Consider the following 26,111-nt stretch of genomic DNA (forward strand, 5'->3'; position numbering starts at 1 on the left):
AGACTTTCAGCTGTCTTCCCTGATGCATTTTCTGTTTACTGAAGTGTCTCATGCCACGGAACGCTACAGAATTGCAGAGCTTGTGTGTGTTCCTCGTAGGACGTGGACTCTCTGATGGAGAAGCACAGTGTCCTGGAGGAAGGTTTCCTGAAGGAAAAGGAGCAGGATGCCGTGTCCTTCCAAGCCCGCTACCGTGAGCTGCAGGTGAGCAGCCCCTTGAACATGCTCTTGTTTCCAGACATGCTCAGTGGCTGTCCCGTGTGAGTGTGGGACTTCATTCTGGGATGCACTGGAAAGCGGCGTCTCCAGCTGTCATGACTTTTGTGGCAGTGGCATCGGATTGCCGACACCATGCTAATGTGCAGAGCATTTGGAAGAGGCTTGCAAATGGAGATTTGGGGAAGTCATTATAGGTAGAAGATTCCAGACTCTGGAGCACTTGGACTGGGAAGCCTGCTGCTTACTGGCTGAGATTATTCCAGGTTTGTCCTGAGCTGGGTGCTCCCATTTCCTGTAGAAAAGGGTGAGGGGATCCAACCCACATTTCCTGTAGGATACGCTGGGTGGCTCAACTCATACTTCCTATAGCTTAGGGTGGGTAGACGATGCATTTTGTACTCAGGTATCTAACATGTGTGTCTTCTGAAAATGCGGAGAGTTAAAGAAAGAGGAGCTAGTTTCTTTAAGTTGACGAGGGTGGTGGAGTGCTGACGGGATCTCTGCAGTGTCTTCGTCATGAAACAAACTGCGTGACGTATTCCAGGATGTCCCAACAGTGGAGTGTATGTGTGGATCGAAAGCATGTCCAAAGTAAATGCCAGGGTGTATAGTTCCAAAATAATATGCTTATTCTTGGAAATACCGGCAATAAAGAACGAGGAAAGCAAAGTCCTCATTTCTCACAGGGAAAATGAGATCTTTTTGTGTGCTTTCATAGTATTTCAGTTTAATTTCCAAGTTTGAAAGGAAACCTGCCATCCTAAGGTAAGCATGGGGCATATGCTAGCCGAGCTTTGGCTGCCCCGGAAGGAGTAATCAACAAATGGAATGTGTATAAAACTTTAGCTGTTATTTTTGTGATACACGCTCATGTCTAGGAGAGGTGATGGATGTATGTACAATCCCTGAGTTGCTTTTGGACACGACATTTTATCATAACATAGAAACCCTAATTAAGGCAGAAATAATTGGTACCAGAGTTGACCATAGCTGTAGCAGACCTGTCCGAGTTTGTGGGTGGATTGTGGAAGAACTTTGGTCTGGAGAACATCAAGTGTTCAGAGCCGCGTGAACTACTGTGAGACCCTAGACCGGTGCCGTTGAGTCCATTCTGGGAATCAATTCCGCGGGTGCAGCTCAGAGACTCAGACTGGGCTAAGACTGTGTATTTCATGCTGGCAGATGAACTTGATCACGTGTAGGAGTCTCTCAAGTGGTGTTGGCTTCGGAAGCATAACATTTTTGGACCATGGGGAGGAGGTGAGGCTTTTACAAGTGTCAGGGTCAGCAGGGGTTATTGGTGAAAATGCAGCTCTGGTCCAGACATTCCCACAGTTTTAGATGTATCAAGCACATTAGGGAGGAAGTTCTGTGAGATTAAAATTAATGCCCAGTTTTGAGTCCGCCTTACATTGATTGAGGTCTCTGAGTTCGTATGAAGCTTCTGACAGACATGCGATCCTGCTGTATGTTCACGCAGTCTTACAGTTCTCATGGGTCCCTCAGGGCTGGCTGCAGAAACTTCCTGGTCCCCCGTTAACACAGGACCTTTGGGGATGGATGTTTCTGTAAAGGCTTGTGCACAAACATAGTCAGTACTGACAGAGTTGAAGTCATCGATGGGTTGGTGATGGGAGATGCCATTATGTATATATGTTTCTCATACTGGTTAATAATAAAGCACTGTTGGCCAATAGGAAAGGAAGATAGGAGGGACTAGGAGACAAGGAGGAAATAGGAAGTAGTAAGGAGGAGTCAAGATGGAGAGTCTGGAGAGAGCAGTATGCGGCTGCAGGCTCCCGGTAAGAAGAACGCGTGGACATACATAGATTAACACAAATGGGTTAATAACTAAGGCAGAGCTAGCCAATAAGAAACTAGTACCTGGCCAATAGCATTGTATCAAATACAGAGTCTCTGTGTGTTATTTGGGGCTGGCTTGGTGGTGGAACAAGAGCAGGTGGCGGGCAGAAAAACCGTACTCATTACAGGTTGGAGCTTTGCTTTCTAAGATGAAATAACGTTTCAAGTTGGCCTCGTAATGTACGATTTGGTACAAATAACGTTTTTACCGTTGACGGCCACCCTGTCTGCCCCAGGGATGTTTGTCTGTCCTGACATCAGTCTTCTTTCTCTGTGTTGTGTCTCAGTGTCTCAGGGAGGAGGATCAGGTGTGTGGGTTTTTGTTCCCAGTAAAGGTCCTTGGGAAGTGTTCGTAATAGGCTGGTTTTTTTTTTTTTTTTTTTTTTTTTGTGTGTGTTTAACGGCATTGCCACAAGAGGAAAACACAGACTTGTAATGCGGCTTAATCCTCGCTCTCACCCAGTGGCAAAGGAACCTGTTATTTTTTAAAACACCAGTTTACAGACTCCAGGGAAGCTTTCGCTCTGTTTCCCTACTTATGTGAGGTTAGACTCTGACCTCAGCCATTCTAGAACAAAGCCACAGACCTCAGCAGTCAACGCGGAGACGCGTATGGGGCAGATTCTCATAAACTCCATATGGCTTATCTAGTGACCACACTGTATAGGGAGTTTTCTCAATTTCAGAGTTTCATATAGGACAAAGAAGGAAAGATGAACCTGTGTGCATTGTCGGGAGGGCACGGTAAGGCATCTGAGAAAACGTTGGGAAAGGGAGTTGTTTCCCATTGCCGTGTTTGCACTATGAAAATCTGAAGGATTCCCAGTTGCAGGCTTTCCTCTGTTGGGAACATGTATGGGGTGAAAGAGTCTGATGGATGTCTGCTTCGTCCGTGCCCGGTCTGAGGGGCTTTGCTCTCTGATTGATCCCTGTGAGAAGGCATTATACCTCAGCACATCTGTCTGAGAGAACAAGGGCATTGTGGGAATGATGGGTCATTAGTTAGGTCATAGTACTTAATCCTTTGGCTGATGGCTAGGGATTCTTACTGGCTAGCTCTGTCTTGATTATTAACCCATTTCTGTTCCTCTCTGCTTCTCTTCCCAGCATTCTCCTCAGGGCGTTTCCCCCAACCTCTGGCTAAGTGAGGTTGGTCTCCTTCTCCCTTCCCTATTCCTGCGACTTTCCTGGAAACTTGGTAGACACTTGTTGATGCATCCTATCCGTCGTTTGACCACTTCCCTCCCTGTGGGGCGTGAGGGAGGTGCTGAGTAAGTGAAGTCCTGAGTGTGTTCTGTTGATATGAGCTGGCCATGTCACAGACCCGCCTGCTGGAGGAATAGGAAAGCCTTCCTCGGGTGTTGGCGGCGTTGGAGTCTCTAGACGCAAATGGGGTCTGGAGAGCAGGGCTCTTGTAATGACACTGGAGACGCCTTCGGCACAAACTAACCAGGCCCTTTGCACTCATACGACCGGCATCTAGAATCATGAGCTGTTGATTTTTGGTATTTCAGCTGTCCACTCTTTGGAGGTTCATTAGATTGCAGAAGCCATCTGAGAAGTGGGGCAGAGAAGGTTGGTTTTTAAAATTTCAGCTTGTACTACAAGTGTTTGTTGTCCATTTAACATACCCTGTGTATCATCCATCTGTGCTAGGCTTGGTTTACATCAACTTTAAAGTAAGATTACTTTAAAGTTACAAGTATGAAGCAACTGAGTGAATTTGCAACTTGTGGATTTTAATTTAATTATTTATTTTTATGGTTATTACGGGACTTTTGTCTGCACAGGCCAGAAGAAGACATTGGATCCCCCGGGGTTTGAGTTACACACAGTTATGAGCTGCTGTGTGGATTCTCGGAATTGATTCCACAGAGCAGCTATTAACTGCTGAACCCTCTCCCCAGCCCCAATTTCGTGATGGGAGTATTACTAATGTTTATTTCATTTCAAGCCAATATATGCTATTATATATCGTCTACCAAGAAAGCACTATTTCCCGGTAACTGGGGATGCAGGGCTGTTGGGAGCAAAACGGGAACGGAGATCAGTAGGTCTGAACTCACACCAGACAGGAGCTGGCCTCAGTGATGTCGTTCACAGAGCAGGGTGCTGGGTCAAGAGCTGACCTCTGAGCAGGCATTGGTCCTCAGAGACACACACCCTCTGCTGCCTGGGAACCGCTAAACAGGGCTCCACCTGCCTGGCTGTAAGCCTTCACCCGGGGCACGGCTTGCTTTTCCCTCTCTCATAGGTTCATGGACCCATGCTCCTCACCTTAGACCTGCCCCTCCTTTCGTGGTTCAAGCCTCCCTCGTTTAGTTTCTCTGCACTGTCCAGCTTCCTGTGCTGTTTTTGGTGTACATTCTTTTTATACTCACCTGACACCTGCTCTGACTTTGTAGGTTTTTCTTCTACATTGTACTTTTTTTTTTTTTTTTTTTTTTTTTTTGTATGCTTTCCTAAAACTTTTCCTAGCAGCACAGTCTGTAAGAATTCCAGACAGTGTAAAAATCTATAGGTTAGAATTCGAAAGATACCCGCGGTCTCGCGCTCACGAGTGGCACTCCTGCAGGCAGAGACTGTTCTTTGCTCCCAGGAAGTGCTCTAAGCTCACACCCTAGCCAGCACCTGCGGGGGGATCTGCTTTCCGTGTGCTTGCCCAACACCAGACCTGCCAGTTGGAGAGACAGTGGCTTGTTCTTTTTTAAACATGTATTACTTTTTCCTAACAGACTCTGATTGTTTCCACTTTCCGTATGTCCCATGCCTTTTTGTTGTCTTACCGTCTCCATCTTAATTGATACAGTGTACAAAGACCTTCATGTGTCAGGGTTATTCGTGCTTCTTCTCAGGGCAGCGTGCAGCGTTGGTACACCGTTGTGTTAGTGCTCTCCCTCCGTGCAGTAGATGCAGGTGTCTGCTGTTCTCTGCTGAGCTGGCCACTTTCTGCAGGGTCTGACTCACCTGCATTTCCTACAGTGTACCTCCTGTCTGGTGTCTGACTGGCAGCTCTTACACTGTACACACACGCATGCACGCCCACACACACATACACACACATGCACGCACACACACACTGGTGCACACACACACACCACACATGCACGCACGCACACACATGCACACACACTGACTGGCAGCTCTTAGACTGTACACGCACACACACACACACACACTGGCAGCTCTTAGACTGTACACACACACATGCACACACACTGACTGGCAGCTCTTTGACTGTGTACACACACACACACACACACTGGCAGCTCTTAGACTGGTCTTTCTCTCTCTCTCACACACACACACGCGTGCGCACACGCACACATGCACACATACCATGCCCCAATTTGGGTTTACATGTCCAGCGCCCCAACATGCTAAGCTCTGCCATGCTCTCTGATTTTTGTTGGTCTGGCCCTGTTCACAGGGCAAGGCACTTGGATTGCTTCAGTGAGTGTCACGTTGCATGTTCAGTTATTTAATTCTGCTCTGTGTTGCTTTCTTGGCTATTCTTGCTATATTGGTTTTATGTTTTACAAAAACATGTCAGAGAAGGAAGGAAAGCTGTTACTGGAGTTCTTTCCAGTCTGGTCATGCCGCCCTTCATTAATTATTAATTCATTGGCCGATGGCTAGGGATTCTTATTGGCCAGCTCTGTCTTGATTATTAACCCATTTCTGTTCCTCTCTGCTTCTCTTCCCAGCATTCTCCTCGTCTCCTAGCCCCGCCTATCTTCCCGCCTTTACTGGCCAATCAGTGTTCTATTCATCAGCCAGTAAGAGAAACATATGTACAGAAGGACACCCCCCTCCCCATCAGAAAGCATTCAGAATGGGCTTTGCCTTTTGATTTAGGATATTTTCCAGGCCTTTTCCCGGTGATCATTCCTATTGAATGTACATCTCATAACAATAACGGTTGATTTCCTTTGACGTATATGCATACTAACCCTGAAATTGGAGGGTGGGGGTCAGTGAGAGAGCACTAACCTGCATTGACCTCTGCCCCGTCCTGAGTCTGTGCTCACTGCAATCCCAGCCTCTCCCTCTGAAGATCCATCCTAGGTGGGTGAGTGACAGTCACTGTGTGCTGGGTTCTTGCCGACCTCTCCAGGCGCCCAGACTGATGGCGGTGTGGCTCTCTGTTTCTTCTCTGATGCGAAACGTCATCCATTCTCTCTCGCTGCCAGCGTGCCTCCCAGACTGTCCCTCCATACCCCGACAAGACAGGAATAGTAGAATCAGTAACACTGCTTCTCCTTAGCTATTGGAGTTGCACAAGCTCACTGTCCCGGTGGCTGCAAAATAGCGCTGGCCAGACAGACAGATGTCAGTCCTTACAGGCCTTCAGCCTTATTACTTCACTGCTTTTTTTTTATAACTCACTTCCCTTCGAGACTGTAAGGACACTCCAGTTTGCAATGGTGAGTGCTTCCTGATTTTAGTTTTCAGCATTTAGCACAGGGTGTAACAGTGTGAAATGCCTCAAACATCGCCGTCTATGATTGGATGCCATCTGGGAACATTGAGGGAGCATTTGGAAACTGAGGCAGAGGCTGGAACGTAGTAAAAGAGTCACACATTTTTAGGCAAAGGGTCAGCTGCGATTTGTGCCTCTGTTGTGAGCGGGGCCAGAGAAGCATTTTCCTGCTGTGCTTGAAGGAAGTTTCAGATGGAAAAGGAATGCCAGAGGCTGCACAGAGGCAGAGCAGACGGCCGTTTCCCACCGTCTGCCCTGGGAGCACGGGGCTTAGGGTCAAGCACACCTTCTTCCTCTATATATCTAAGGGCAGCGGTAACTCAACCCAGAGGCAGTTTTTGAGCAAATTAGGATTGTGGGAGTATTTGGAAAATTTCCTGTCTTTACAGCATTATATATATCCTATATAATATCTATCTATATCCATCCATCCATCCATCCATCCATCCATCCATCTATAGAGACAGACGGAGGGAGGGAGGATAGGGGAGAGGGAGAGAGAGAATTCCTAAATACATAAATAAAACTTGTTCAATCTGTGTAACGTTTATTGTATGTATGTTTTTAAGCCTGGCCATTTGGGATTGGATAAGTAATCTGTGTGCCCTTCGCGAGGAAGACCGTCTCTCTGGCTTTCGGCATTCCTGAAGAAGTTCGTTGTAGAGGGCTGGGGCCTCACCACTCTCCCCGTCCACACTGGGCGCGCTTATTGGTGTCGGCCTTGTTCAGCTCATGCTTAGTTAGCTGTGTTGGTGTAGCTTCTGACATTAAGTGGAGACCATTACCGCAAACCACAGCCAATCAGAGTGCAGAGCTGTGGGGGCCGATTCCTCTGCAGCACTCCTCCTGTGTCTAAGGCTCAGGGAACAATGCAGAGGAGCAGGATGGGGGACCGTGCGAGCCAGCGGACCAGGGAGCTTGCTGTGAGGAGTTACTGTATTTCATAAAGGTATAAAGAGATGAAAGTAACAGATTAGAAAACCTTTCCATTTATGTTCATAAGCTTAGGGACAAATGCCTTCTCAGCCTTCTTTCTAAAATTGCTCCAACTGAAAATAGATGTTTAAAATAAAAGTCCCTTGTGTGCTTGGAGTTTTCGAAGTACAGGTCACTGGTAACCCTCAGACAGTCAGAAATGGTGGTGTTCAGGAAAAATTGTAACCCACGTTCTTCCCACTAACCCCGTAAAAGTGTGTCTTTCGGAGAATAAGCATGTGGTTTTTTTTTGTTTTGTTTTGTTTTTTTTTTTCCACATCTGGACCGTACAGTGGCATTGAATGTTGAGGAAGAGGTCTTCAGGTCTCACTGCAAAAGACACTTGAGTTTGGTGGGGCTTCCAGGACCAAGAAGTTTCATAGAAGCAAAAGTGTTTGGATGGGTTACTTTCCTTCATTTTAGTCACGTTAGCGTGCTAGGTCATAGTGCTGTAGGGTGGATTTCAGTACCACCAAGCCCTTCCTTCCTGTCGTATCACATCCTGCAAGTGGTCTCCATCGGGCAGAGCCCTTGTCCACTAACCCTGCAGATAAGAGGCCTGGCTGTTTTGCCGTCCGTGGGCAAAACCCTTGTCTGCATACTTCACTGCACTGTGCTTAATTGTTTTGTTTTGTTTTGTTTTGTTTTGTTTTGTTTTGTTTTGTTTTTATATATTTTCTTTTTGGTACAGGTTCTCACCATGTGTCCTGGCTGGCCTGGAACTCACAGGCATCCCCCTGCCTCTGCCTCTGCCTCTGCCTCCTGGGTGCCGGGATTAAACGCGTGCACCACCTTGCCAGGCTGCTCTGTGTTTAATTTTGTGTCGTTGCTTACGTATCTACTTGGCACATTTTGCAATTTTGTGTGAGGGGACTTACACATAATTAGTGCTCAAAGGGCTGTGAGCCAGTGTGTGTGGCCATTGTAAGTTTGTAGAGATGCTCAAGACTACTGTGGTGGGAGCAAACAAGCATTTGCTCTCCTGGGACTTAACTCCCTCCCAGTGGGAGATGCATGTCTGTATCTGGAGGCAGAGTAATGCCCGTAGCCCGTTTTCACCCTTCACAGAAAGGGAACAAAATGGAACTGGCCGTTGTAGAAGAAAGTCTTCTGGGAAGGTAAATCCCTGTTTCCCGAATAAGTCGAACACTAATCGAGCCTGCTCATCTGCATTTCCCTCAAATAAAAAGTCCCTGCCTTAGACCAGACATTGTTTTCAATTAGATGTCTTCTGAGTTAAACGGCAGCGTTTGGGACTGTGATCTGGATTCTTTGACATCTGTTTAAAAGATCAGGGAGTAGTCCTGGGACAAAGACAGTTAAATGCGAATCTTTTTCTTACTTTTATTTCACTTCCACAGTATAAAAAGCGATGAGCTGCGGGCCAAACTGCATCCTGACCCCAAAGACAAGAGCACTGTCTGCACTCCAGGCTTGTGGTTCCTGGTCATCCGCGGTCTCAGGATGAACACCCAGGACCTCATGTGTGTAGCCAGCACAGCTGTCCCGACAGAGGTTCATACAAGGAAAGGAGTCAGGCCAGGCTAACGTTACAGGGCGCAGGAGAAGCTGGAGTGCCTTGCTCTGGGAAGGCGTGATGATGCTGTAGCTTTGTGCTGTGGACCTTTTAATCGTTGTGGAAAAGCCACAGCTCTTGAAACACGAACCCTCTTCCCCCCTCTTCTGAAGTCCAGGACATCATGGCACTGATAGTCATAACAAATTAGTCTATTTTTGGAAAGATTACTCTGTAGGGTTTTTTTTTTTTTTTTCAGAGCTAGGAGACAGTTCATGATTTGTGTGCAGTAACGATAGCCCTCCAATCAGCATTCTAGGTAGCTATGTGTGCGTATTAGGAAAGGACACATACACAGTGTATGGCTCGACTGTGTGAATACTTTAAGCACGCTTGTGATTTAAGTATAGAGAAGCCAGACGTGGGCTTCCTGGTTCTGTAAGGATCCCACAAATTAGTATCAGTCAGCATGGTAACAGGATGGCACGCTAGCTTGTCAAGGCACAGCTTCTTGTGTGAGTGAGGGAAGCATGCAGCTCGTGTTTTAAGGAGGATACGGAAAACCACGCAGAGGATCGTGATACAGCTGCTGAGATTATCAAGGGGGAGGCATGGCCAGAGTCAAGTGGACTTGATCTTGAATTCTTAAAACGTTTGTTCAAATGACGATTGAAAGTCTTTTTCTGCCTTTATATCCTTTATATTACCTTTCTTATAAAGGAGAGGAAACCTCTGTTCAGAGCATCCGTCTTCACTTTTATTCAGAAGGTTCATCTAATGCTTTATGAACTTAAATGAAACCCGGGAATGTGGATGGCTGGGTTACCCTCAAAGTAGCCCTGGATCTGGGGAGCCGGGGCAGTGACAGGTCAGCGCAGGGCTGAAGGACCACGAGGGGCATCTCGGCTGGGTGTGGCAGCGGCTGGGTGTGGCAGCATGCACCTGCAGTCTGAGCGTTGTGAAGGCAGAGTCTGCAGGAGGGTCCCGTCAACCAGTGGGGGCCAGCCAGTTCAGCTGAATCCATCCGTGAGCTCTAGGTTACCTCGGCCTGCGAGACGCACACAGAAAACAAGGTGGCAGAGACCGGGAAAGATATCTGACCCCGCCCTCTGGCCTCTGCACATGTGTAGATCCTGTAGTCATCTTTCTCATCTGATCGGCTTATGACCTGTTGCGTGTGCGTTCCCATTTAAGTCATCTTGCTTACGGTATACTGTTGATGCGTTTAGCCCCGGCCCAGCTGGCAGCAGCAGCAGCGTCTGAACAAACCTGGCCTGAGTATTTTGTACTTTAGTCTGCTGGCGCTAACGAACCCAGACAGTCCCTGGGCACAGTGCATAGGGATTTTAAGGGCCACTGTGAACAGTGTCGTCATCAATAAGGCACACAAAAATACAAAAGCACAGTGCTGAAAGGACCACGGGAAAGTCAGTTGCTCACAGTGGAGCCACCATGGAAACAAGAGTGTCTCTGTGCTAAATGTTAGGACACGCCACGTTTTCTCTTTATTAGAGATTGGCTTAGAAAACAACAACAACAAAAAAGAAGTGTGTGGATGTATGCACATGTGCCCACGAGGCCGGAGGCAAGTGTCATCCCCTGGACCTGGAGTTAGGAGGGTGTGGCCCACCTGACAGGGTACTAACTTCGGTCCTCTGCAAGAGCAGTGTGTGCTGTTAACCGCTGAGTGTCTACGTGAACAGTGCGTGCTGTTAACCGCTGAGTGTCTACGTGAACACTGCATGCTTTTAACTGCTGAGTGTCTACGTGAACAGTGTTTGCTGTTAACCGCTGAAGTGTCTACGTGAGCAGTGCGTGCTGTTAACCGCTGAGTGTCTATGTGAGTAGTGCATGCTGTTAACCGCTGAGTGTCTACGTGAACACTGCATGCTTTTAACTGCTGATGTCTACGTGAGCAGTGCGTGCTGTTAACTGCTGAGCCACCTTTCCAGCCCCCAACTCTGTTTTCATCATTTTGTTTTGGGGGTGATTATAGAAGCTTCTGATGTGTTGACTTGGCAATTGCAAATGCGTTTCCTGAACAGGCAGTCAGACGTGAGGACTCCGTGGTAGTCTGGAAAGACCCAGGGCTCTGCTGGCGCCTGGGTTTTGTTCCTCAGTTTCATCATTTTGAGTTGGTGGAAGTGCACACCGAGGGTCTCAGGCTTCTTTATCCTCGGTACTTTAAAGTCTGCTCTTTACTGCAGCTGTAAAACCTGAAAGCGGCAGCCTTTCCTCACCTCAGTTTACACGCAGTCACTGTAGTAAAGTGGTTTCACGAAATCTAGCCAGAAAGCATAGCACAGGTTTATCAGGATATTTCTCCATTGTTACGGATGCGCTACTTTTCTGTACTCAGCCAGTTCCTAATATTTTTCTTTATGCTAACTATTAAGCCATTTTAAAACCATATTGAAGGGCTGGGGAGGTGTAACGCAGCAGTAGAACATTCACCTGACACGTGCACATGCAGGCGTTGAGTTTGATTCCCAGCTTTGATAAAACTAGCAATAAAGCATTTACCCTACCAAGGGCCTTTGGGGCCATGCCCCAAGATCATTTCTGATGCTAAAGGAAGCAAAAGGAACTTTTTTTTCTCATTCGAGGGTAAATAAATTCTCTCACACCGTGCTTTTCTGAACAAGTCTCTTTATTCTTCTGTCTCTATCCTAATTTTCCTGTTCTCATTCTAATTCTTCCTAGCTTCTTCTCCTCTAGCCTAAAAACTCCGTTCTAGGAGGTTTAGAGCGGAAAAAAAAAAAGTTAGAAGAGTTACCTCTCATTGGTCAAAAGCACATTTCTAGGGTGAGGGATAAGGCGCTGAACAATTTACTATGGCAACCGAGGTTTCAAGGTTACAGGAGGAAGAATATGCCCAGAGCCCAGTGACACAGTGTCCATAGGTCTTTTATTAGCTAGACTTGGCAAGCAAAGAATTGGCATTTTGTGTAGCAACCTTGGTTGGACACCTGCGACTCTGACCTTATGCATAGCTCTAACGTTTTAAACGTATGGTCTATTTACAAAAAGCCTTCAGTCTAGTTTGAACGTGCTCCGAGGTAAAAGTGAGCTAATTATATGCAGTTTCTCTTAGACTGAGAAGAAATTTGTTATTTTTCTGATATTAGTCTGAGTGAAAGGAACAAGCCATGCTTTTAAATGTCTGCAGTCCCTGAGGGACAAATAGATCTCACTATGAAGCATGTCCCAGTATATTTTCTATATGTCAGAATCATACAGCTAAATGAAGCTCATGTTCCTGACCACCCACAGATAGATGTACCCATAAGATTGGCATGCCATCATGAGATTACATACACACATCACATGAGATCACACACTACAGTGCAGGTATTGCGTTAGAATATAATCATGAGATTACATGCACACATCACATGAGATCACACACTACAGTGCAGGTATTGGGTTAGAATATAATCATGAGGTTACATGCACACATCACATGAGATCACTCTACAGTGCAGGTATTGGGGACTCACCAAGCTGCCGTAGCAAATGCGAGCAACAGTTTCCAGAGTCAGCACCCTGCAGGCCTCGTCCGGACAGGATTAACCTCTGCCAGAGAGAGATTCACTCCTCTGGTGGGTTGGCATCTGAACACTAGTTGTCACCTGCTATAACTCCCACAGCCTCCAGCAATACCCAGTGGCTTATGGTAGTACGTAATTTTCATTTTTATTTTTTGAGACCTGATTTCACTGCACAGCTTAGACTGGCCTGCACTGGTCTTGACTTTGCTGTGTCCCCTATCCATACCACCATCCCCAGTTGTGATTTTTAAAGGCAGACACATCATCGTGCATGGGTTTTGGAGCACACACTTCTGGGTAGGGGTGTGTGGGTAGTTTGTGCATTTGTGGTATGTGTGTGTTTGAGTAGTGTGTGTGTGTGTGTGTGTGGTGTATGTTTTTGTGTGTGTGTGTTTGAGCATGTAGTGTAGTGTAGTGTATCTGAGTGTTTGAGCACATGAATGTGAGAGTGTGTACACGTATGTGAACACTTTCAGTAGGTGTAGAGCTTGAGAATATCATTTGACAAGGTCTATGTGTGCGCTTGATGGCAGACAGGTCTCTTGCTGGTAGAGCCTCTTTTGCACATTTAGTGTTGGGTGTATTTTTCTTTATCCAGCTTGATGGCCTTGCACATTTCAAAGGGGTGGGTTCCAAAGGGAAAATGGGTTTATTTAAAGCAGTTATTTTCAGGCATTCAACAACAGGTGTTTTTTTTTCTTGGAATTACAGATAAATATTTCCTTTTTTTTTTCCCCAGAGCGTCCAATTGCCTTAAGAGTCAGTCTATTCTCTCCCCTCTTTTCCTGGTGTTTGGGCTCTGTGGAAGCCAGGCAGCCCCTCTGTTAGGGAATCACTGTGAAGTGGGCATTCTCTCTGCACGTACATTCTGGAGAACACTTTTGTTGTTGTTGTTGTTGTTGTTTGACACTTGTATTTAGTTGATAGGATTTTTTTTGTTCCATTTTAACCTAAGAAATGGTTTTCTGGGTTTTTGGCCTTTGGGTTTGCCTGATGATGTAAGGAACCCAATCCACTTCAGTCCAACGGCGTCCTTAAGTGGCTCCCTGGGCTGTAGCTTGATGGGCAGGAGGCGGTAAGAAGTTGGTGACCTGCTGCAGGCAGGTGATAGCGGGAGCTTCAGGCATGGCTCTGCCCCTGACAAAGCATCTGCACTGGTGGTCTCATTGTGAGGGCAGTCGGTGCAAACGGGCGTGGGGGGACGGAAAGGCACTACCATCACTTGCTTAGACAAAATGTCGCATGCTACCTTTTCCTTTACTATTTAAAGGCTGTTTTGTATTTTATTTACAGATAGTTTGGGGCAGAACTCAGTTTAAGGCCGTCTAAGTCCTCCTTTCCATTTGTCTTCCTTGGTTTGGAAATGTACCACCCAGGACTGCCTGAGCTGAGGCAGCAGGATGCTTCATGCTGGAGAGCCAGACAAAGAAAATCCTGCATGTGCACGTCCTGTGTGTAGCAGGGTTGTCTGTCAGATACCTTCGTTTTCTTACTAATGATAATCGACTTATTGCTAGAGAATAAATTTGAGTTATTTTGAGAGGGGTGGATTACAAGAACAAAAGTAATTGCTTGTCTTATGCTTACCCATGCCCCTTCCCAGGGAGGTTAAAAACAGACTCTTTAATTTCTTAGCAGTAAATGGGGAAAATAAGCAGACAACCCACAGTCACTTAAGTCCCTGAACCATAAGAACAGGGCTTCCAGGGTGAAATCCAGCCTGGTGCCCTGTGAGCAGAGCGCTGACTGGAGTTGGGCGGGAGGATCCCACAGGTGCAGAGCTCAGAACCCCAGCTTCCTGTGAGGTGCCTTTAGAGACAGTATTCCTTCAGCCCCAGTGGGATAAACAGATTTCCAGGGTGTGTTTCTGGAGATTTCGGCAATGGCTCTCTGATGGCGACTTCTGTAATTGTGGTTGCATTATCCCTGAAAGGGAACTCAGAAAGGCTTAACCGTTCAACATGAACATTAGAGTCAGGCTGCATTTGGCAGGGCTGGCGGAGAGGCCATCATTTTCCAAAGCTTGAAAAGCTTTGTCCAGATTTGTGTTGCTGCTCTGGGGTGCACAGCAGCCTTGTTCCTAATGACAGGCGAGGGTTTGGAGGATGTAGAAAAGGAGAGCTTTCTGCTGACCAGCTTCTCCCAGGTCCTATGGGTTCAAAGGAGATATGAGAGAGAGCCTCCCAGTGCTTTGTGGGAAAAAATCTTTTCTTTCCCCCCTTAAACTACAACCTGACAACTGTCAATCTTTGAGTTTTTTTTTTTTTTTTCTAACTGAAGGTGTTTCCCATTCACTAGTCTGTTTACAAATCTTGTTCTTTCAGTAAGAAAGACTGGGTTTTGGCTGTGGTATGCTTTGTCCACATGCCTGTAACATAGTTTTCCAGTTTACCATTAGTTGGAACTCAGAGTTGGTTGAAACTGTGCCAGCCTAGTTGTCCTCAATTTGCAGTGGTGACTTGGACTATTTTTTTTTTTCCTTTTTCAGTTTGTGGCATAATTTCTGTGGTAATATTAGCCCTTGGAGATTTGTCCTTAATGCCAAGAGTCAGTATTTTCCCTCATGTTTCCCCAAACACCAGCTCTGCGCCTGGCCCGTTGTCCTCGATGGATGTTTTCGCTGTGGTCTGATACGTGCCTTCATATCTGTTGTTCATCTAGCATAACAAACCTACAAACATCACTTTGGTGGCATTCTGCCGCGGGGATGCGCCCTATGATTTCTATGTGCTTACACAGCTAGGTCGTTTTTTGCTTTCTGCTTTAAAAGTCTCCTCCCTGCATTGTGTGTCTTTTTCAGGTGATGGTGGTGAGTGCGGGGGCGTCAGACCTATCGCGCTGTGCTTGCTGCACAGACACTTCACTGCTGGGGGAATGTCGTGTACTTGCAGTGCCGCAGCAGCCGCAAAGAACACACAGAGACGCTGTGTTGATTATGAAACTGCCGGCCACTGTTTAGAGCTTCTTATGTCTAGCTCTATCTTAACTATCAACCCATAATTACTAATATATGTATTTCTTCCGAGAATGCCAGATTTACGTGTCCTCCCCTCCCAGGATCATATTGCGACTCCTCCTCTCGTACCTTTCCCAGAATCCTCCTTGCCTCCTAGACCCGCCCATCTTACTTCCCTATTGGCCAACTGTGTTTTATTTATCAACTTCTATGTATAGAAGACATCTATCAGGAATCAATAGATATTTCCCCAGAAGAGCAAAATTTGAAATTTTAGGGGCTGTAATGTAGTGAAATGTCAATTATACTGAAAATGTAATATTTGTGTATTGAGCATAACAAGTTGCAGATCTGACAGAAAAAAAATAAGTAATTTGGAATTTAAAGGTCATTTATTAATCATTTCTTGACTGTTTTAAAAAAAATAGGAAATTTTGATATTGCAACAGCTACCCTGAACACGTGTTTCCTTTTAACATGGTTAAACTCTAGTAAATACCTCTTAGTAGAGACACCACCTCTGGCCACAGACAAAGTAGAAGATATTTTCTTGATAGTACAGACTCTTCCACACTTGAAAGCACATATTCTTTAACTACAGTACTCTTACTCAATGTCAAACTGTATTAGAATTTGTGGTCTTCGCTTTGAGATAGCTTAATGAAATCTCTGTGATTTATGCATTTGCAACTTTTCTTCAAAAGCAAAAGGAAGATGATAAGGAAAAGTGATGTGAACTTGCCTGGTCCTGTGTTTGGCTGTGTTGTGTGAGCACACGCTACCCTCACAGACGGGGATGCTGTCTGAGGAGTAGACTTCAGGTCTTTCTTTGGCCCATGAATTCCCCAGTCTTCTCCTCCTCCTCAGGACATACTTACTCCATGCTGGGCTTGAATTAGCCCTGAGCATTTCTCCTCAGGGACATACCTTTGAGGAGTGTAGAGCCCCAAATGGCGCTACCTGATGCCCACTGGCCTTGCAGGAGGCATGGCTTTTCATAGGCTCCTCATGGGGGTAGAATTGTCCACACGGGAGAGGCTGCAAGTGGACAGATGAGCCTCTGTGCTTAAGGAGGGAGACAGAGGCATCGCCCTGACCGAATTCCACAGAGGTGGATGTTCTGTCTTCGTCCCTTACTTGTAGTCTCATTAACTAACTCCTTACAGTTTTATGTGGTTTAGATGTGGATATGAGGTGGTCCTGTCTATATGAAAACCGTTGTAAATTAGCGCGTAGCAAAGGAGCTGCTTACTTCTGTGACTCCTCTTTGGAGTAATTTGTTAAAGATCTGGAGGAGTTTGCTTTAGTCTCCTTTTGGGTGAGCAGGACTCACTCCACGCTTGTGGATGAAGTGTACACAGTATGTGGAGGCATCCATTGTGTCACTGTAAGCTGAGGGAACAGTGTCACTGAGGTCACAAATCTAAGTGCTGGGACAGCTTTGCAAAGGGCCTTTGCTTCTGTTTGTAGTTCTGCCTGATACTTTCAGACCGGTCCTTGTATCTGTTATTTCTCTCCACTTAATTGTTTGTCTAAAAATGAGGTTTTGAGACCCATGGGAAGATTCCCCAGGTTTTCTGTCCACATGCTATAACTCGTCACCAAGTATGTAAAGAAACCGAAGTGCCAGATGCCTTATAGCCCATGCCTACATTCTCCGCAAGGAGTGGTGAGCCTTGGGGCTCAGCCCGACCTGACGCCATTGTCTGGGGGAAGCTCAGTGTGGCTGCTGAAGCCGGAATCCCAGCGCTTGCCAGGCAGAAGGAGGGATGGTGTCCGTTTGAAACCAGCCTAGGAGACCAGGTGGTGAGTCCTGCGTTAACCTAGGCTGTGGTGGGAGACCCAGTCTCAAAATCAAGACCCGAAGGAATGTCTTGTTCACTGCCAGTGAGAAGCATGTGGGTGTTGTTACATCATATCTCGCCGTTTGGTCGTGTGTGGCATATGATCTTGCCATGCTGTGTTACAGTAGATCAGCCTGGGTGCTTCCCCAGATCCTGGCAGGACAGACAGACAGCCGTGGGCCGAGCCCTGCTGTCTCTCGTTCTGAGCTGTCACTGCACCCTACCCCTTTCCTCCTGTGTTGTGTGAAGGTGCATATGTGCCGCGTTCTCGAGAGGGGTTGACTAGTGGCTTCAGAGAGAGCAGCGGTGAAGGCTGCCTCGGAAAAGCGTCTCAGTCAGACGGCATCAGCAAGCGCAGTTCCTTGTGGGCCAGTCCTGGGCTGAGTCCTGTTACAGAATTGGGAAAAATTAGGTACAGCGTCGTGTTTGATTGGCCCTCACGATGGCGGCTTTGTTTGTCATCCCTTACCAGCCTGTCAATCAAAGGATGGCCGTGCACCATCTGTGTGGCAGAGGGTGCCCTTGGTGTGCCCGCGTTAATTTATTAGAAGGGATTCATACACGTTTTAGTGGGCGTGGCAGTGGCAAAGCACGAAAGTGTGGATTGAAAGATAATTTATAGCTTGGGTGTTGAAGAATGAACCTCAGAGGAATGATGTTACGGTGTTTATGGAAATGTTGCCGTTTATGTCCAGCTCCTTATTTACAAATGTACCTAGTCAGTAGCAATTCTCTGAGTCCCCACCTCCTCCGCCTCTGAAGCAGGTGACCCAGGAGTCGGGCTGAGGTGCTCTGTAAAGCAAGGAATGACCGTTCAGAAGCCTGGACTCCAGGGCAGTTACACTGGGATCGTTCTGGCCATAAAGAACTGAAGAATGGGTGTTAACAGGGTTACTAATTATGGCTGGGCCGTCTTATTTTCGTCAGAGGGGATAATGGATGATATGAAAGTCTGCATATTACTGGACTTTGGAGTTTATTGGAGAATACTACTCAAATACTTGCATTTATGCTTTTATTTTTTGAGACAGAATCTCACTGTTTGGCCCCGACTTGCCTGCCCTTCACTGTGTAGGCCTGTCTGGCTTCAGACTCACAGAGAACCGCCTGCCTTTGCCTCACAAATTCCTCCCTGCCTCTCTGCTTGCCCGTGCTTTCAATGAACTTTTTTCTAACAAAACAAAGCCATCGATTTCCTTCTCGGTGTCACCGGCGGACTCAATGTTATACATGCCACTGGGGTATAAAAGAAGAAATTGTCAGTTTATGGCTGTTTCGGAATAAAACCTGAAGAGCAAATTACAGATTCAACTTCTTCTTTCCCTTTCAGGAAAAGCATAAGCAAGAGTTGGAAGACATGAGGAAGGCTGGGCACGAGGCACTGAGCATTATTGTGGATGAGTATAAGGTAGGTTCAGGAGGTTCTGCTAACTTTGCAAACCCCAGGGAAAGAAAGGTTTACTCTTGGGCTTGTAGAACCCCCCACACACGAGTCATAGACCTGCCATATAGCTTCGTGTGTTTGCCAGCCATCTTCACAGTCGTAGATCGTGGCTCCACACACCCTCCGGGAGGGAGGGTTGACTTTGGCTCATGGTTTTGGAAGTTTTCCCTCAGTCTGTTGACTCCCTGACTTGGACCTGAGTTAAAGCTGAGTGTCACGATGGACTATGTGTAGCAGAGATGTCCAGGTCGTGGCATCCCCGGAGCTGAGGGAAAGGTGGGGCTTTAGAAGGGCATGAACCCAGGGACCTACTGCTTCCCCATAACACTGAGAGGGGAGCTCCTCCACGATGAGTCACTTTCCAGAAGATCTCTTCATCTGACACCAAGGTTTTAACATGGGAAGCTTTGTGGGACCGTCCAGGTCCAAGTCACACCTTATTTGGTGAGTAATCCACTGGTGGAGTTCGTGGCCATTGAAGGTATACTCACTGATTACAGAAAACACTAAACATTGTGTCACACACACACACACACACACACACACACACACACACACACACACGACTGAAAATATCTGAGGCTCTCAGCAGGTGAGGTCTAATGCAGAATAGTATATAATTCATTAATTTGCCTAGTGTCTTTACCGCTGACATGTTTTTGTTTTTTGATTTTTTTTTTTTTACCTCTGTTATAGGAAAAGATTAAGATATTAAATGAATTTGGAAGAATTATATACCTTTCAAAAAATTACCTAAATAGATTCGTGTGTCATTAAGCGGTAACAGAGTATGATCATATCAGTGGCATGTAGTAAAATTGGTATGTAATTTACCAAAAGGTAGCCGCAGATCTCCTAAAACTGGAGTTACAGATGCGCGGGAGCTGAGAGCCGAACCCAGGTCCTCTGCAAGAGCAGCCAGTGCTCTTAACTGCGGAGCAAGCTCCACAGTGTTCTTGTTTGTATCATTCTCAACACTGGTAGTCCATGAGGTAATAAACCATATGCATTCTTGTGACATTCTTTGGCATTTTTTGGCGGAAGCTGGCTGAGACCCACTTACCCGTATCCGTTTATCTACCGTTGTCAAGGTTTAACGTTCACAGTAGGACTTTAGAGTTCCGGTGTGTCGTTGTGATTTGATGGAGAGGGTTGGGAACTAATCGAATCGCCTCTACCCACAGAGTGACATTGAATCTGTCCTGTCCTGGATAACGAGTCTCAGTTCAGACAGCATACCTTTGTTCCCATGAACTGCTTGTGGCTGTGTCCACCCACAGGCCTCTCTCCTCAATAACTCGTTGGTGAACTCCTCACCCAGCACAAGAGAGCTGAGTCCACTGAGAAGAAGCACTCAGCTACTCTGGGACTGTGGGGTCTTCCCCTCAGGTACTCCAAACGGGAGTGTAGCCAGGCCGTGTCCTCAGCTTTCCCTCTGAGAGTCCAACACCAGAGAGCCCTGGGGTGCAGCGCACTCTACTGCCGGAGACAGTCTCCAACACGCTGTAAAGCTTCATGCTGTTCCCTTCCCACCTAACTCTACCATTAGGCTTTACCGTTTCTCTCTCCCCGTTGGGTCTGCTAGTCTTGGGAGTTGGCCTGATGTGGTGTGTGGCCAGCTCATCAGCCCCATCATTGGAGAAGAGTCCCTCCCTCTCCCAGCAGCTATCATCAGATTCGGACTGCTTCTCAGCTGGTGGGATTTCATGGCCACTGCTCTTCTCTGCTGGGATTCTCTCTGGCCGCAGTTTAGGAAGTTCTTGTCCATGCTGATACGATTTCTGTGAGTTCTTAGTCCTTCTGTACTATTATGTCTAGAATTTCCTTCAAGTTGCCCACTCGCGCTAACTCTTAACATCTTTGCACCCCCTTTTCACAGAGATTGCTGAGCCTTGGGTTAAGGAGAGTTTGATATAAATGCTGGCTTAGGACTGAATATTCCATAGTCTTTTGTTCTCTGTGTATTGACCAGCGTTTGGGGGCATGTGACTGTGTTAGCATGGTTTCTAGATCCGCTACTGCCCAGGTGAGATGTCACTTTTTAAATTATTTTTTCTTATTTGATGTATGGATCCCAGTTACCTCTCCCTCCCATTTTCCCATGCTCCCCCCCTCCCCCCCCCAATCCCATTCTCCACTCACTCCACAGGGAGGGTGAGGCCTTCCAGGAGGGATCATCAAAATCTGTCAAGTCATTAGGAGTAGGGTCTAGGCCCTCCCTCCTGTCTCTAAGCTAGGGGAGCATCCCTCCATGGGGGATGTGATCCCAAAGTCCTTTCATGCACCAGGGATACATCCTGGTTCCACTCTTGGAGGCCCCTTAGCCTGCGCAGGCCTTCTCTCTCTCTCTTCCCCCCTCTCTCTCTTGCTCTCTCTCCCTCCCTCTCTCTCTCTCTCTCTCTCTGCTCTTGTCTATTCCTCTCAGACTTAATCTTCTTGGTCGTACATGTTCTCCTCTCCTCCCCTTCTCTTTTTCATAACTCCCTCTCTGCTAACTGTCTCATCCACCCCTCCATTCCCCCCGCCCGCCCCATCCCCCCTCGCTCCCAATTTACTCAGGAGATCTTGTTCCTTTTCCCCTTCTGTGAGAGACCTTGTATGAATCTCTTAGGTTCCTCCTTGTGTCCTAGTTTCTCTGGCGGTGTGAATTGTAGGCTGGTGATCCTTTGCTCTATGTCTAAAAACCATATATCAGTGATTACATACCATGTTCCTCTGGTTTGACTGGGTTACCTCAATCAGGATGGTTTCTTCAATCAATTTGCCTACGAATTTCAAGATTCCATTGTGTAAATGTGCCACATCTTCTTTATCCATTCTTTAGTTGAGGGGCATCTTGCTTCCAGGTTCTTGTTATTACAAATAATACTGCTATGAACATAGTTGAACAGATGTCTTTGATGCATGGATGTGGATCATTTGAGTATATGCCTAAGAGTAGAATTGTCCAGTTCTGTGGTAAACTGATTCCCATTTTCCTGAGGAACCACCATACTGATCTCCAAAATGGCTGTACAAGTTTGCACTCCCACCAGCAATGGAGGAGTGTTCCCCTTTCTCCACATCTTCTCCAGCATAAGCTGTCATTGGTGTTTCTGATTTTAGCCATTCTGACAGGAATAAGATGGTATCTCAGAGTTGTTTTGATTTGCATTTCCTTGATGGCTAAGGATGTCTTTCAGCCATTTTGGATTCCTCTAGTGTGAATTCTCTATTTACTTTTGTACCCCAATTTTTAATTGTATTACTTGGTGTTTTGTTGACTAGTTTCTTGAGTTCTTGGTATATTTTGGAGATCAGCCCTCTGTCAGATGTGGGATTGGTGAAGATCTTTTCCCAGTCTGTGGGCTGCCGTTTGGTCTTGTCAGCTGTGTCCTTTGCCTTACAGGAGCTTCTCAGTTTCAGGAGGTCCCATTTATTAATTGTCTATCTCAGTGTCTGTGCTACTGGTATTATGTTCAGGAAGTGGTCTCCTGTACCAATTTGTTCAAAGGTACCTCCCACTTTCTGTTCTCAGAGGTTCAGTGTGGCTGGATTTATGTTGAGGCCTTTAATCCATTTGGACTTGAGTTTTGTGCATGGCAATAGACATGGGTCTGTCTGCAGTCTTCTACACACCATCATCCATTTGTGCCAGCACCATTTGTTGAAGATGCTTCCCTCCTCCCGTTGTATACTTTTAGCTGTTTTGTCAAAAATCAGGTGTTCGCAAGTGTGTTGGACTGGAGGGATAGCTCAGCCATTAAAGGCTAGCCTCACAACCATAAATATAAGAGATGCCACTTTTTAAATGTCCAAATGAAGCAACTTTTTTGTTTTGTTTAACCTACTATAGAAATAAATCATGTCATGATGTGAACTTTTCTTTAGTTCTGATCTACTCTGCAGCATTTCTGGAGTTGTGAAACAAGAGGAATTTAGTCCTTGTGATCCTAACAATATATACAACCCAATCCTGGATTTTAATTTCTTTAAGCTTTATAGTAATTCTATATTAATAGATGGATGTTCTACCTAATGCTCTCAATGGAGATTCTGTATAACACTGTTCACCTTTTTTCTGAGGAGTGTTTTATAGTGCCCTAAATTTGTACTCTGTCTACGTGCTCCTGCTAGTAGACCTGGTCGCCCAAAATCAGAGGTTTTATAATCAGAGGTGAATTGCAGAGCTGGACTCTTGTTGTTAACTTCTGTGGCCTCGGGGCAGCTTCTCTGGGGATGACTTTTATTGTCTTCAGTGAATAGGGAGTAAAGAGGTATCCTGGCCATGGGATATTGGGCACATACTGAACAAACCTGTTCCATGGGTAATAAGTCTTAGTAGATGCTGGCTGGTGTGTTCAGTGTATTAGTTTCCCAGTGTCACACATGAGCATCCTTTCCTTGTTTTATCCCTGGCCAATCTCTTTTGCTTCTTTAATAGGACAGTATAGATGTTTGTTGCAAACTTGTCAGACTCCCTTGAGAGCAGGAGATAGATGGTGGCCCAGTCTAGCCTTTTGTCCTTTTGGTCTCCTGGGTAAAAGCCAACATACCTTCATTCGTTTAGACACTGAGTAGGTTCACCAGGGCATGAGAACCATACAGGAAGGTCTGTTGAAGAACAGAAGAGCACCAGCTGGAGAGACCATTGTACCGAATACATGGACTGTGCCACAGTGTCTGCTGAGTTTCGCCTATTTTCCTTTTTTTTTTTTTTTTTTTTTTTTTTTTTTTGCGCTGATTGTTTATGAACATAACATAATAATCACTTTAGTTTAACTTATTTATTTATGTTACAGCCTGACTGTAGTTCTCCCTTCTCTCTTCTCCTTCCATTCCCTACCCCCACCTTCCCTCCATACCCCCATCCACGCCTCTATTTCTAGCAACAAAGCATGGCCTATCAAGTTACTATAAGACTAAGCATCTCTCTTTGTATTATGGCTGGGGAGTATGAGGAGTAGGTTCCCAAGAGCCAGCTATAAAGCATTAGGGACAGCCCCAGTTCTCTCTCTGAGAGTGGGGGCGGAGAGAGGAGACAGAGACAGAGACAGAGGAGAGCCTAGGTTGGTCCCATACAGGCTCCCTGCCTGTTGGTTCAGTCTCTGTTAGTTCCTGTGTGATGCTCTTGTTTAACACAGGTTAGGTGTCTCCGTGAGGTTCCTTGTGATGTCTTTGACCTTTCTGGCTCCTACAATTCTTTCTCCCTCTCTCCAGCAGGATTTCCCCAAAGCTCGGCCCAATGCTTGGCTGTGATCCCTGCATCTGCTTCCATCAGTTACTGCGTGAAGGCTCTCTGTTGACAATTAGGGTCAATCTGGTCACAGGAGATGGCCGGTTCAGGCCATGTATCCACTATTGCTAGGAATGTTAGCTGGGGTAATCATCCTTGTAGATTCCTGGATGTTTCCCTTGTACAGGATTTCCACTGGACACTCCACTGTCCCCTTTCCCGTTCAAGACATCTTCCAGTACTCTCCCCCTCCACCCAACCCTCCCAATCTCATGTTCTCACTCACACCTGCCCCCCCCCAGCCCCCACAGGAGCTTTCTTCTATGTCCCTTTGTCCTGTCTTGGGCTCTCCTTGTTACCTAGCCTCTCTGTGTCCGTAGATTGCAGTATGGAATCCTTTACAGTTCATGTCCACATATGAGTGAGTGCATACCGTGTTTATCTTTCTGGGTCTGGTTTACCTCACTCAGGATGATTTTTGATTTTTTTTTTTTTTTTCTAGTTCCATCCATTTGCCTTCAAATTCCTTGATGTCATTGTGTTTTGTTTTTTTTTTTTTGTTTTGTTTTTTGTTTTTTGTTTTCCCTCCACAGCCGAGTAATGCTTCATTGTGTAAATGCCACATTTTCTTTATCCATTCTTCAGGTGAGGGTCATCTAGGCTGTTTCCAGGTTCTGGCTAGTAAGAGTTATGGACTGGTTTTGAATGTCTTTTTCTTAGGACTTAGCACAGTGAAGCAAATGTCAAGCCCAGAAGGCCCTCGAGCCTGGAGCCTGAGATGGCAGGAGGAAAGCATTTCTGCCTCTGCTGACAAGATGGCCTTGGAATTCTGTTTGTCTTGATGGAGAGTGTGGCCTCAGGACCAGCAGTTCTGAGAGCACAGGATCTCAGCCGGAGACAGCGAAGCAGGGCCTGCTTTTCCTGACATAAGTAGTTCATTACAGTTGTGCTTCTTGTGACCCGAGCAACCCGAGCAATCGTTTACAGATCATAGCACTGTGACTTTTGTGTCTCAGATTTTATAGGACATGGCAAATACCTTTACACACGTGTGCATATACATATGTGATATCCCAGTGAAATCACTCATCAAGATTAAGTGAGTGAGTGTAGGTAGGACCGTTCCTTGTTCTTGAAAGTTAAGAGGAAAAACAAGAAGAAATTGAGTTTCAGTTGTAGCTAAGCTGGTAGGATTTGACTCACATCAAGATGTATTTTTAGTAAAACTCTGTCCTTGTGTTTCTGGAGTCGGAGAGCTCTTTTAAGGAGGAGGGTCAGCATAACAGCCCAGGGAGAACCAAGGGAAGCTGAGCGTGGAGAAAGTGTGGCATGTTTATCAATGTGGAAGGGACTGCCTGACCGTGTCTTCACGTCTCTAGAAAGCATCCTTCCACACAACAACCTTTTTGTTGTTCTCTACCGAGTTTCTGCTCATGCCTCAGTCCAGCTAGCACAGCGCCCATCAGTCCTTGAGGTAAAGTAATTTCCAGTGCTAACCCAACTTTCAAAAAATGGTTTTTCTTTTTGCCCTAAATAACTTTTGGGAAGAATTTTCCAAGGAAGTACTTAGTTAAACTGACTCAGTGTGTTGAAATCCAGCTTCTTCTAGCTTGCTCTAACACAAGGGGAAGTTCTCAAGACACTTAAGTCAAGCATGCTGCTTTTCCTCCGTCTCACTTGAAGCTCGGTTCATTAAAAAATTCCAGCTTGACACAAATAAGATCTGAACATGTTTTTTTGCTTAAAATTTTTGTTTCACTACTGTATAGAGGATTTTTCCTCTCTGTTGAAGTCCCGCCCTTACCCACATTTCTATTTTTTGTTTGTTTGTTTGATTTTAACTTTAACCTAGCATAGTACTTACTTAGAGAGTGATTTTTTTTAGTAAAAGAGTTTTCTTTTGCTGTTCTTAAACACAGACTTAGAATTTTACTTTGTAGAAACACTTATGTGTTGTTTTCTTGTCTAGCTTACCTTGTTTAATTTTGGAGTCAAATCATACTCCCTTGCTATTGTTTAAAAGATTTAGGGGATGGTGTGATATC

At 46.0% G+C, this 26,111-nt stretch overlaps 1 protein-coding gene across 2 annotated transcripts in view; it reads left to right on the forward strand.

Annotated features, from left to right (window-relative positions):
- The window catches only part of Ccdc91 (coiled-coil domain containing 91), a 141,948-nt gene that overhangs the window by 53,818 nt on the left and 62,019 nt on the right, over nucleotides 1–26,111 (forward strand). For both annotated transcript variants that reach the window (XM_051173355.1, XM_051173356.1), the window contains exons 6-7: nucleotides 100–204; nucleotides 18,738–18,815. In XM_051173355.1, coding sequence (XP_051029312.1) covers nucleotides 100–204; nucleotides 18,738–18,815 — 183 coding nt within the window. The remainder of the gene's footprint in view (nucleotides 1–99; nucleotides 205–18,737; nucleotides 18,816–26,111) is intronic.

Source organism: Phodopus roborovskii, unplaced genomic scaffold (genome assembly GCF_943737965.1).
Source record: "Phodopus roborovskii unplaced genomic scaffold, PHOROB, whole genome shotgun sequence".
Taxonomy (NCBI): Eukaryota; Metazoa; Chordata; class Mammalia; order Rodentia; family Cricetidae; genus Phodopus; species Phodopus roborovskii.